The sequence below is a fragment of the Haliaeetus leucocephalus genome, unplaced genomic scaffold (genome assembly GCF_000737465.1).
Source record: "Haliaeetus leucocephalus isolate CR32 unplaced genomic scaffold, Haliaeetus_leucocephalus-4.0 Scaffold362, whole genome shotgun sequence".
In the NCBI taxonomy this organism is placed as follows: domain Eukaryota; kingdom Metazoa; phylum Chordata; class Aves; order Accipitriformes; family Accipitridae; genus Haliaeetus; species Haliaeetus leucocephalus.
Window position 1 is genome coordinate 6960852 of NW_010972798.1, and position 13537 is coordinate 6974388.

Below are 13537 nucleotides of genomic sequence, written 5' to 3' on the forward strand. Positions count from 1 at the left end.
CAGGTATCAGGAGCTCCTAGATGACAATCAGGCACCATTCTACCTGTTCAGCTGTGCAATGCGCTGGCTAGCTGTACGGCTGGACATTATCAGCATCGCTCTTATCACAACCACTGGCCTTATGATTGTCTTAATGCATGGCCAGATTCCTCCTGCCTATGCTGGGCTGGCTATCTCATATGCTGTGCAGGTGAGTGTGTTGACATACTGTAATATTTAATCTCTCCTTTAATGTAGTTACTGCTAATAAGCAAAAGTAACAACATTGAAAACTTTCCTTAATTCGCTAGAATGGAAAAAGATACTGTTATCCCTTTTGGTAACGGAGCGGAAAGCAATTCAAAGTGAGGACCTTATTGCTAGCAGTCAAATGACGAATTATGAGGAGCTAGGTGCTCAAGGCCATTGTCTTGGGGAGCTGCCTCTTTTTAAATGATGAAGTAGAAACCATTTAAGGCTCTTCATATGCTGCATATTGCAGTTTCCCTGGATATTTCCAGAAATTGGATTGATGATACATCAGACATCTGCCAAACTGATGTCTTAATGTATTGCCCGCAGTATATTTTCAGAGTGAACAGGATCCAGTGTTGCAGCTGTGCAGGTTAGAGACACTTCAGGGCTCAGAATGCTTACTATTAGAGCTGTTGGTTGTCCTTTTCTGCCTCCCGGTGGTAGTAAGGTGAAATTACAAAACCTAGCTGATACTTAAAGCTCTTGCTTGTGGGAAACCTTTCTAAACTGCTGGCTTTCCAACTGATGAATAAATTATGGTTATTTTAAAATTAACTATAAACTAAAATTAACTTGCCTTGGGCACCTTAGCTATATGATGCCCAATGGCAAGAATACTTGTATCAAATTTTCATTAGGTTTGTCTCTTAATTCAATAACAAATCACAGCTCTCTAAATTTGTCTTTGTTTTCTCCCATTGCTCCAGTTAACAGGGTTATTCCAGTTTACAGTAAGGCTTGCTTCAGAAACAGAAGCTCGCTTCACCTCAGTGGAGAGGATTGATCACTATATCAAGGTAGGACAATAATACATTTAACTGCCTGTTATAAAATTTCTTGTTGCTTGTTATGTTGCTGGCATAAGAGAAGAGAAAGTCAGCCATAGTCTTCCTTAGTACAGAATGTACGTTTCTGATCTTGTAAACACATTAGTGCGTGTACTGTAATACTGCCGAGTGGTTTATGAAGCATGTATATAAGCATTGGCAAGATGAATAGCATAAGAGCTGGTAGGTAACTAAGCTTACAGGCATCACTTGCCTGGCATCAATGAAGTTACATAGGGATATTGAAAGTTTGCTAACACTCTCAGTAAAGAGTGGAGTGTGTGAAAGGGATAACTGGGAATTCAATACAATATTTTAGAGTAAAAGGATGGTGTCCTGGCATCCTTCATCCTAAACCTAATGGACCTCCTTCATTTAAACATAGATAACTGTTACTTTATCTACATGTAACTCTGCTTCATCCTAATAAGTGTACTACTTCTTCCACAGCTCTCGTTATATAACATTTTTCTATATGTTATATATTGTGTATATATTTTTTATATATACATAAAAAGTTAAGCAAATGCTTTCATTGCAAACATGGGAAATGTACTAGGCTAAACATGAGAAATATCCCAAACTAAATGCTTAGCAAGCTGCTCTGATTATCTGTAACCCTTTCTTCATAACTAGGATTTGTGTATGCAGAACTGGGCATAGGTCAATGAGGAAAGTGTAGCTAGGAGAAAGCCTTCTACTGGGTCTGGTCTTTGAGGTGAAAGGTTTTTTTTAAATTAACACATAAAACACATTTCCTCTGAACTTCAGAGGAAGATATATATCTTTTTGGTAAATCTGGGCTATGTAGTAGTTGATATTTGTAGAATTTTTCTTTTAGCCTGTTGATTTAATACTGAAGAGAAAAAAAATTTAAAGCTGCCCACTCCGTCAGTTAAATAAATAAATCCTCTTGTGGCATCTAAGTAGAAAATTTCTGTGTATGGAAGACTTGGTGACCGCGCAAGCTGACAACTGTCTGCCAAATACTGCCTGGTATCTCTCACTGGGCTGAGATGGGTTTATCACTGTCAGGCTTTCAGTGGCAAAACCTATAGTTGTAGGCTGTTGTGGTGGGGTTTTTTTTGTTTTTTTTTGTTTTTTAAGTTACTGTATGTCACTTTATATCGCTACTAAGCAACACTTTCTGTGATTTTTCTTATTTGGATCTCTAGACAGCCATTTTATTATGAAACTGTAAAAGTAGTTTGAATCTAAAGAGAAAGAGTGCGTGAGCAGCGAAACACCATGCAGGTTCTGTATCTTACCAAGTCCCAGGCTTGGCTTCTTTCAGTGCAGGCTTCGAGGTTGCTGTTATGAGCACCAGGCTCAAAGAATTGGGGTACTATCGTAGCAGATCACTGTTTTTCTCAAACCCTTGGGGTACAATTAATCTGCCTCTAACTAGATGTTGCAGATGTCCACGGCTGACATAGTCCCTGTGGGATCTCTCTATAGTCAATGTAGAAAATGGCTATCTCCAGAGGGCAATTTATTACCTGTTGTATGTGTTTATATTAGAATGAGAAAAATCACACTCCAGAAATACTAGCTTCTTTGCAGTGACTATAAAGGACTTGACGGGGCCTGGTTCAGCTGGAGATTCTTCCTTTGTATGGGTTTAAAGTTACATGAGGTGAATCCCACAACAGGATTTCTGCCATTCTTTGAGGCTGTTTGTGCCAAATATGGGAAAGTGACCTTGGCTTCATTCTAAACATGCTATAAAGGCACATGTTTGGCTTTCAGAGGTTCTGCCTTTTTGTTTAATCTGTGAACTGCTTAATGAGGGACCTATTAAGGGGCGGAGTAAAATAGCAAAAGCGAGCAAGCTGGAAGGGGCCTGACTGACTCAGTGATTTAATAGAACAGAAGAGAATGAGGAAAAGAAGGAAGAGGGTAGCATTTGTACAATGTGTCATGTGGGCGTTCTCTTCTGTCAGAATCAACAGAGGTGACCTTGGCATGGCACAGCAAATGAGACATAGAAACAGAACGGATATTCCATCCAGTCTTTGGAGTGCCATGAAACTCAGTAGGATTGTGCTCATAAAGAATAGGCCTAAAATACTTCTTGAATACCATTGATGAAAAACATTGTGTAGAAGGGCCAATGTCATTATTGAGGCAACAGGAGGGGAATAACAGTGTGGTCAATGTAACACAGCAAACTTCTGAACCATTGGGCCCGCATCCAGCCACACAGCTCATCATAAAACTGCCATAAACTGATATGGGCTGAGTCTCCTGGGAAGAACTCCTGCTGAAAGCTGCAACTGATAATTTTCCTTTCTGGTGTTTTGTTTACTGGAAACTGACCTTCTGGGTTTTTTTAAAGACACTTTCTCTGGAAGCTCCTGCTCGAATTAAGAATAAAACTCCTCCTCTGGACTGGCCACAGGAAGGTGAAGTTGTTTTTGAAAATGCAGAGATGCGGTACCGAGAGAACCTCCCTCTAGTACTTAAAAAAGTGTCCTTTACCATCAAACCGAAAGAAAAGATTGGCATTGTGGGAAGGACAGGCTCAGGTAAGGAAAAACACTAAGCAGAGTTAAATTATTACTTTTACAGAATGACAATGGAATAGAGTGGGGCAGTCATATTGGTTCTCCTGTCTTTTCTGTGTTTGAGTGAATTGTTAATTGCACAGGAGTGGTCCAGCAGTCTGTCAGTGGTGGATTCTGTTCATGGGCATACATAAGCAGCATCCTTGTAAACAATAAGGAAAAGAAGTTTCCATTTAAAGTAGAGGGATATCCTACTATGCCTGAGCCAGTATGCTCATAATGTTTAACATCCCAAGCCACTTAGCAGCACAGAATGCTACCTACAACATACTCATTACAGCTTATTTGACTCTTTTGAAAGTTTTTTGTAGTGATGCTGCAGCCAGGTTTGGCTCAGGAGCCTGTAATGTAAAGAATCAAAACGCCTGTTTGTGAGATGACTTAAATCAACTCCAAAATGTAGTTTCTAAATAAGCAATTAATATTGTTATATTGGGCTTATGCGGTAAAGTTTTCGTAGTTGGTGTGGGGTGGCACTGCAGGGGTAGCATCTGTGAGAAGAGATTAGGAGCTGCCCCTGCAATTACTTAGAAGTTTAAATGCTGGACCCCAGCATTTACCAACATTGTTTGCCAGGACTTTATGGTATTTTAAAATGGTTTTCTTACACATGGACAGCTTTTAAAATACTTTCTCATCTCAATGCTGCTATAACTCTGTAGAAACACTAGTATTGTTTTTCCTGTCTCATTTTTAGGGAAGTCTTCCCTTGGAATGGCACTCTTCCGTCTCGTTGAACTGTCTGGAGGCTGCATTAAAATTGATGGAGTGAAAATAAATGACATTGGTTTGGCAGATCTTCGCAGCAAACTCTCAATAATTCCTCAGGAACCTGTGCTATTCAGTGGCACTGTGAGGTTAGTGAGACCATAAGAAGGCAAGAAGGACTAAGCGGGCTATCAGCTTATACTTGAACTCAAGTGGGTGCCTAGTGAGATGTTAGTTCTCAAGCATCCTGTTCTCTGTTATTGGAACAAAAAAATCACAGCTAAATGATTTTAGCTGGCCCAGTGCAGAATTGGATGTGATCGTCCTCTGTGGAAGTCTTGCTTTCCCTTTAGATTTGATTGCAGTTTTTTATATCTTTGTCTTCCATCTCTACTCTTTTGTTCTTTGGCTACTCTAACCCTAGCGTGTTGGGAACTTCTGATTTCCTTGGCAAGAAAATTCTGTCAGTGGAAGCCTAGATGGGAATAATCCATCTGGATGAATTAGCACACTGCTGTTTTGCCATTCATTGCTGAATAAAAATTCTGGTTATGTTTTCTGCTTCCCCCTCCAGATCAAACTTGGATCCTTTCAATCAGTACAGTGAGGAACAAATCTGGGATGCTTTGGAAAGGACTCACATGAAGGAGTGTGTAAGTATTATGTGTCTGTGAGATATATGCTTGTGTTTTGGCTTCCAAACCAACGTGTTCTGTAAGTAGCTACTTCAGAGACCTTTAGATAAAGCTTTTTCTTTGCAATTTTTTCCCCTCATTGTTGATGCTTTGACTGATTCTCCCCACCCCCGATTTTATAAAACTGATTTTTTTGGAGAATGTGCCATATTTCTGTTGTGTACTTTTTTAGTATGTAGCATAGCAGAGTGCTGCTTCATCACATGGACTCCCAAGGTGTTACAAGATTTCAAGTGGTATTTTTTTCTGTCTGTGCCTTAGGGGTGCATTCTGCATTTACATTTGTGAGTATAAATGTCACACATGCACATTTATACTGAACTTAAAATCTACCCTTTGTGAGGCTCTCTGCAGCAAGTCTCACTGCCATGACATTTCTAATTCTTCTTTTCTTGTAAGTCAAGTGCCATGTACAGCTATGGTAGTAATTCATGCAGGGACCAGGTTCACTCTTTTCTCTTGGTGAGAAAGATTGTCAAGAGGTCTGTATTCATGTTGATACGACTTTGTACATGGCGTGCTTTTTTTGTAGAAATGAAATACTTTGTACTTAAGTCATTCCAAGGTTGCCTACTGAGATGATATAGCTCTATAGAACACTACTAGCTTAGTCCTAGTGGTATTCTCAGGAGCTACCACTGAGTCACAGGCATTTCAACAGGACTGAGCAGGTCTGATGTTGTATCGCTGTTCTAGCATTAGTTGCTTGTTACTAATTTCCCCAACGAAGACAGCGAAAAATGGACAGCAAAGTGTGACAGATACTTTGGAACATGGGCAAAATCAGATTTGCAGGAGGAGCAACTGTTTGTCTCATGCCATGGAGATACAAAAAGTCTGTGGAATGCTCTAAGATTTTTTTGCTGCTTCTTTCCCACACAGGTTGCCCAGCTGCCTATGAAACTTGATTCAGAAGTGATGGAAAATGGGGAAAACTTTTCAGTTGGAGAGAGACAGTTACTGTGCATAGCTAGAGCTCTACTGCGTCGTTGCAAGGTGAGCATAGTGATGAGAGAAATAGCTGGAGATACCAAACTGATAGGATTGAGCAAGCCTTTTTTTGTGCCAGATTCATTCTATCTGTCAGAGGAATCACACCAACAATTATTGTGACCCAGAGAGGTGTAGGGTTGTAACAAGAAAGGCATCTGTAGCCAGCTACTGGCTTCTGTAATGTCGTGCCATCAGAAAGGTATTGCTTGTTAGTGTTAATAACAGGGTATCAGACTAGCCTAATCATTTATTCAGAGTGTCCTGTTACTGGTGAGCATCAAATTCTTTTCTTCTTCCACCTTTTTGTGAATGTCAGCCAAGTCATTTCCTTCTACATGGTGCCCCACTAAAATGTAGTCTCCAAGTGGAATTTGGGATCATGCTATGCCAGTGAAGTTAAAGGTTTTGCAGGAATGGAAGACAAATATAATTACAGTGAGAAAGGACTTTTGGATTGACATTGACTAGGATTCTGATTTTAACATCCTTTTTTTTTAAATAATTGCACACCATAATATTTTAAGGTTCACTCTGCATCTGTTTTAAAGGCAGACTTCTCAGCAGAAGTTACTGCTCTCTGTGCAGTACCTGCACAAAAAAAAGTCTAGTTTAGCTTTGACAAGACACCATTCCAAATCAGTTTATGTCTGAGTCCGAGAGGAAGGGTAACTCTTTACGAGCATAAGAAAGCTAGTAAGCCTAGTTGGTATTGACTCATTCCAGAAGGAATGTCACCATCAAGGATGTGTCAGATTAGTTTACCAGTAAAATTTGAGATTTAGCTGCTGAATGTAAAATAAATAGTAGTGGACACTTGAGGCCCAGGTCAGAATCCAAACATCTCGTGGCTCTAGGATGTGATCCATAGAGTAACTTTGTTGAAGGCAATTGCATAAAGAAAGCTGAAAAGGTGCTTGTAAAAACTACCTTTGTGACCACAGCTCTGTAAGGATTGCCAGTTGTGACAACTCTTGGTCATGGTAATTGTGCCCACTCTACATATTTTTATGTTCGAGGGGGGAAAGCGTTGCTATGGGTAACAGCCAGGATTATGTGCTGCTTTTCAGATTTTGATACTGGATGAAGCAACAGCTGCTATGGACACAGAGACAGACTTACTGATTCAGGAGACTATCAGAGAGGCATTTGCAGACTGCACTATGTTAACAATTGCTCATCGCCTGCATACGGTACTGGGCTCTGATCGGATCATGGTGCTAACACAAGGACAGGTAAGCAGAAAGACTTGTGGTTGCAGTTCCTGTTGCGGTCTGGTGGTGCCATATGTGCATGCTGAACTGAAGGAACAGCTAGTATTGCAGGGTGGAAAATCCTCTGTGTTCATTCACATCCTTGGTAATAATACTCCAATAGAATCAGTTATTGCCTGACTGTGACAAGATCAAAGAGGGCAAAATTTCTTTTACGCTCCGAAGAAGTACCATACAGTAATAGTCTCTCTTTTAAGAGAACTCCCTTTGTAGGCTAATTCTGAGATGGGTAATAATGTAAGCATCTCTGCTGGGGCTCAGTGGCAGTTTCCCATTACTTTCATGAAGCCCTGTGCTATCAAACAGGCATATGAGAGATGCTCAGAGAGATTCACTTTTCAGGCTTCCATATGGCAGCCATAAACAGTTAAAGCAAATGTGAGAACATTTGGCAAGGCTCTTAAAGGTAGAGAAGGCAAAACCCCATAGTGTCTGCCTCTGTTTGCCAGAGCCACCAGAGGTTGCTTCCTGCTGGGTAGTTCCAGTGTTTGTCTGAGCTAGTTTGAAGCATCCCAGGTTACAGTATGTAGGCATAAATGCACATCCTTTCACCGCTTGATGTCTCATCTAAAGACGAGTACCATGTTTTTTTGGCTTCTTTACTACCGTGTCACAAGTCCAAGGGGTGGGAATCCATTTTCTGCTGGATTTTACTGACATACTTTACCTGCCTTGTTTGCTTTTAGGTAGTGGAATTCGACACGCCGTCTGCCCTTCTGGCCAATGAGAACTCACGCTTCTATGCTATGTTTGCTGCTGCGGAGAACAAGGTTGCTGTCAAGGGCTAAAATTCAGGGCAAAGTCACTTTAGTTTTGGAGAGCGACACTCCCTGCCTGTGGCAGGCCAGCTCTTCCTCCTCCTCCTCCTCCTTCAAGCAGATTATTGCCTTTTCATCTCTTAATTTTTAGCACAATGTGTCAAGCCAGAGAGTTTTTAAAACCGTGTCAGAAGAATTCTTCATGTTTTTATTATTGTATTTATTCCATAATCATATTACTAATTTTTTGTTATTAAATGCACTCTACGAATGGCTCAGGGAGCCATAGTTATAAATGTATCAGAGGCCTATAATGAAGCTTTATACATGTAGCTATACCTATACATAATTCTGTATATAGCCTATATTTACAGTGGAAATGTAAGCTGTTTATTTTATATTAAAATAAGCACTGTATTAATAACAGTGCATATTCTTTTCTATCATTTTTGTACAGTTTACGGTACCGGAGATCTGGCTTTGTTATTGGACTGTATCAGACACCATTTTGTCTTTTACAGTTGGTCTTTTCCTAGTGCTGGATTTTATGCGTGTCTGAGTGGAAGTGAAGCTTTGCAATAGTGTCCTTTATTGTCACATCTTTGTTGTCTAGCGCAGGGGAGAAGAGCTCTGTGGTGTAACTATTGCATTGTAATTTATCAAAGCTATTTGGAGCATCGCTAATGTTCACCACGGCAGCAGCTGCTGCTTCCCATGATGCTTTCTTAAAGCAGGGTTTTTAGTGATCTCCTGAGTGGAGAACCACTTCTGGGTCACATTAAGGCCTCGTATTTTCTCAGTGTCCTGATACAGTATTTCTTACTGTATCAGCAGGGTTTATTTTAATGCAAGCAAGCCCAAGCTCCTCCTGCTTCGCTGATCTAACACAACCAAAATCTAACTGTTCGTGGAATGATCTGTAACAAGTTAATCAAAAGGTTCAAATCATACCCTGTATGCTAGCAGGAAAGCCTTTTCAGAGTTGCTTCAGCTGACTGACTCCTTTATCTGGAAGCTGCTAACACTCCTCAGAGGTTTAGGTTGGCTTTCATTGGCATGGGTAACACTAACTCTTTGTTCTGCTCACTTGTACTACAGTTAAACAACATCAATATTTCCTGTTTCTTTATTGCACACTTATTAAGGAAACAGTCCCCCACCCCACATCTTCTGGAACTTTAAACAGGTTCCTGTTGATCAGGATGTAACAGTGGTGTAGGACATTGTTTTCTTACTGTAAAGAGACCTACCTCAGGTTACTAGGTCCTGCATAGTACATTGCCATGATCACTGTACACCATTCCTGTTTTACAGGACCTGTGGCCCAGGTGGGCATGGTCGCTCCTATAATAGCCGTGACTTACTGAATGGTCAGCGTTGCATGTCTTTGTCAACTTGGACATTTTGTAGCCTTAGCATGTTTGCAAAATGTCTCATTGAGGCAGAAATCTGAAAAGTAAATAAAACTATTTTGGGTTTTGTAAATTTTATTGGCTTAAGTAGTTTGTTTTGGGCACATAAATAACTTCTCACCTTTTTGAGCTCCGGGGGACAGTTTCTGCAGGCTGGTTTTTTTTTTCTTGTCTATGCACCATGGCCTGATCTTTCTTCCTTCAGAGTGGAAGTGTTTCTTTAAAAGTGTAGTGGGTAATTTTTGTGCCCTCCAGCATGGGGGTGGCTTGCAATATATGTATGTCTGTGTTGAGTAGTACAGGGAGTAATAATTTATAATGTAAGTATTCAAGCCAAGTAGCAAGGGGGGAAGTCAGACGGAATACAGAAGATCCTTCTTAGGCTCAGATTTTTCCACTTTGTTTACCTGCAAGCATTACTGTTTATAATGTGGACATGACTGCCAAGTCACAGCAACAAGCATTTCTACCTACCAATACCACAGGCAAATCATGGTATTAATGGAGCTTAGACTGTAGTTTGAAGAAAGCACAAAAAGCATCATTTGTTGTAGTTGTTCTTTAGTAAGTCTTGTGCTAAGCAAGAGTTAACTAGCACAGATCTTACCCTGCTTACAGGCCTGGACCCAAGTTTACTCTCTGTCAAGAACTGGCCACCACTTTGCTCAGTGTTGCTCAATTCAAGGAACAGTGTGACTGACTGTATGTTGTGGTTAGGAAAGGGAGAAGCAATAGGCCTCTCTCCAAAGAACACCTGGCTAAGTGGGGGGTTCTTTTTTGTTCAGAAACTTGAGGACAAAAAGAGAAACTGGGGAGGGGTACAAGGGAGCAGGGGTGATAGGTCAAAGAGGTAATGCCCTGCTTCTTCCCTAAAAGTAGAGCTCGGTAGAATGTGAAGGTGAAGGTTGCATACCTTAAAGGGGGAGGGAGAGAACATGGAATGCACCTGCCTAAGACTGTGTCTAAACAGTTCAGTTGGTTGTCATGTGCAACTCTGTCAAGGACAGGATTGTCTTGGGCCCTGCAGAACTGAGTTTACCCCATGAACTTCAGTATTTCCCTTGAAGAAAAAGGGCTAATGTACCTAGTTCTCAAGTGCCATGGGGGTCAGCGTAGCTTCATTTTGCAGCTAAGGCTGAGCTAATGGCAGTCTGAGCAAAAGGGGAGCCATCCTGATCTTGTCCTCCTTCTTCTTCCAGGCTGGGAGTTCCTTCCACTTTCCTGATGCCAGCACTGGTTCTTGCCTGGTCCAGCAGTGACCCAGTTCAGAAAGCTAACTTGCAGAAAGTTCACCTTCCAAAAGCAGGAATGCTGTACAAAGAAGGAGACAGGAAGGCACCCCTGGAAGGGAGGTGAAGTAGGGCTGCTCTTTTCAGTAGGTGCTAACTGTAACACTAGCATAGGTATGAGAGGAAGCTGCGCTCAGGATTCATTGCACCAAACTGCTGCTTCCCAGTTACAGTCTCCTAAAAACGTGAACACTTTCCTGCTGCTTCAGCGAGCTGAAATAGCTCAACAAGGTGTCAAACAAGGGATGTGGACAGCAGGGATTAGCTCAACCATTTTGTTAAACCTTAGCTCCAGCGTTGTTACTTTGGAGTTATGGAAATAGACTGCCAGAGGGAAATGTTCTTTCTGCTGTAATCACTTATCTGCTTCATTTGGCACTTGTCTCCCAGACAGTACAGAAGTACTGCTTCTCACATGGGTAGCAGTAATTTTTTTACTGGCTTTCGTCCTGAACCACAGGAGCAAGCTGAGGCCTGGCCTAGGGCCCTGTCACTGAAATGGAAGGAAGAAACATCAATATTTACAAATGAGACTGAAATATCTCTATCTTTGAAGCATTCTACAAGAGGTTGTTGATGATGGGAATTTCCAGGAATTGGATCCTGCTTTAGAGTTTATAGTGTGATATCGTAGAGAAGACTTCATCCTGTGAGGAGTAGAATAAGACTTTGGGATTGGGACAGAGGCTTTTGTTAAAGAGATCCTATCCAAAATAGCATGGAAATAACACATCCTTCTTAGTATACAGCAAAGGCTGTGGGCCAAGACTAACAGGTGTGCAACTTGAGAGAGATTTGCCTGGGATAATTGGTTTGCTGTGTCACCCTCAGGAATTTCAGTTGCATCAGTTTTGCTTATTCTGTCCAAATGCAGTGAGTGCAGCTGATTCCAATTCATTATTGTAAGCTTAGAGAGTCTTAAAGTGAATGTGTTCCTGCTCATCTTGTCTATCTGATGAATGGAAATGTTGCACTTGTTTGGGACTTCAATCAAAATGCAGGTAGGATTCTTCTAAAATTACCCAGTCAGGCCCTGAAGTTGTGCTAGCTTGAACGCCTGAGGAGACTTCACCATTACCTGCTGTGAAGATCATGCAGGGTCAGATCCCGAGGTTGCTGGGGCTGTGCTCTGCCTATTAACCCTTAGATGAAAGCCAGAGGGAGATCAAGCAGTCTTGGTACATTCCTGGGAACAAAGTTTGAGAAAACACACTTGCTTCGAAAGGCAAATGGTACGAGTGAGAGAAGGTATCGGAAGGAAAGAATAAATGCAGAAAATTTGATTTATAAAAGGAGGATGTGGAGAGAAAAGGTGGCAGGACAAAAAGTTTCTCTCTCTTAGAAGGGGATTGGGCGAAGACAAAATTCCTTCTTGAAGGTGCTTCAAAAGAACATACTGAGAGGATGTAGGGTGGCTGTAATGCCCTCATTGACCAAAGAGCTTTCCTGAATGCTGCCTTGTTATTTTTTACTGCAACTGTAGTGTGTGTTTTACTACATATAAACAATCACACAAAGGTTTTCTTTATAGTCCCAGCTTCAGGTCGGTCTAGGATAATACTGTGATTTGTTTTACCCGCAGTTCAGCTGGTGACAGCAGCCACATTGTGCTGGGGCCACGATTTCTGCCTCGAGTATGACGATGCAGTGGAAACTCAATTGGAACTTGGTGCAGATGCTGCTGTCGCTAGTGTGAGGCTTGGGAGGCTTTTAAGAATGTACCACTATGGGGTCATTAAACCCACAACCATGTAATAAATGTTCTGTGTCATCCAAAAGACGTGCCTTGGAGACTCGTCATGCGTCTGAGGTAGGCAAAGCGTAACAGTGAAAATAACTTACAGAAGTGTCACTACATGGGGCAGAGATCTCCTGTACGCTGCTTTTGGGCTGCGTGGAGTTCAAATCACGGTTACTTCCAGCACACCTCCTTCCTTCCAGCTTACTGTTTCCTACCGTTGCTGTACAACAAGCAGTTGTATAAGGCTGATAATTTTGTGGTTTCTGTCCTTTCCGATTTAGGGAGGTAGCAGTGGATGGTGTGTGACTGATTGCCTCGAGCGCTGGGGAAGAGTAAAGCAGAGTAAAGCACGTTATACCTGAGCTGGGATCTGGGGGCAGTTGGCAGTGAGTGTTGGAGGCAGGCAACTACGGGCAGCCAGGGTGGGAGGGAAGAGATTAAAAAAAGGGGGTGTGGGGGGTTGGTGGTAGAGGGAGGCTATTTAGGGTTAGACTGTGAGCTAGATGTGAGGAGCGTGACCAGGAACGGGATGGAGGAAGCCAAAATAGGTACTGGTGGGATGAGGGTGCATGCATCAGCCCTGCTGCGAGCTGTGGCGTGGAGGGTTTTGGGTTGTTTGTCTTGGAGCTGGGGAGGGTGAAAACAAGGTGTTGAGGCTACGTGGAGGAGGCAGAGCTGGCTGTGAGGCTGCGCCAGGGCAGGAGCGAACCGAGTGGGCCGTTGTAGCTGTGCCAATGGCCGTCCCCAGAGCAGGAGCAGGGGATCTGCGTGTCCGTGTCCAGACGGCGGGGCTGGCTGGGGGCAGAGGAGGAGTGTGTGTACGGATGGACGGAGCCCCCGGTTGGCGTGCAGGGCTCCACGCGCGGGTGAGGGTGGGCGTGCAGCGCGGATGCCCACACGCGGGGGTGCCGCAAGCGGTTTCTGCGCACGCCTATGCCGGAGCAGCGCACGATGCGCGCACAGGTACGCGCCTGCCAGCTGCGCACCGGGCACACGACGAGCGCTCGCGGGGAGGCGCGCGTGCGAGGAACGCACCGGCCCC

The 13537-nt window shown here is 42.7% G+C and overlaps 1 protein-coding gene across 5 annotated transcripts in view; it reads left to right on the plus strand.

Moving 5' to 3' along the window:
- Positions 1-11773, plus strand: part of ABCC5 (ATP-binding cassette, sub-family C (CFTR/MRP), member 5) — a 50951-nt gene extending 39178 nt beyond the window's left edge. For 4 of the 5 annotated variants that reach the window (XM_010572994.1, XM_010572995.1, XM_010572993.1 and 1 more), the window contains exons 23-31: positions 4-190; positions 942-1031; positions 3400-3589; positions 4326-4485; positions 4911-4989; positions 5914-6027; positions 7092-7256; positions 7982-8065; positions 10665-11773. In XM_010572994.1, the coding sequence (XP_010571296.1) occupies positions 4-190; positions 942-1031; positions 3400-3589; positions 4326-4485; positions 4911-4989; positions 5914-6027; positions 7092-7256; positions 7982-8065; positions 10665-10724 (1129 nt within the window). In that variant the 3' untranslated portion in view covers positions 10725-11773. Of the gene's footprint in view, positions 1-3; positions 191-941; positions 1032-3399; positions 3590-4325; positions 4486-4910; positions 4990-5913; positions 6028-7091; positions 7257-7981; positions 9539-10664 lie in introns of those variants that run through there. The other variant, XM_010572996.1, reaches the window with a different exon arrangement.
- Positions 11774-13537: the final 1764 nt, after the last annotated feature.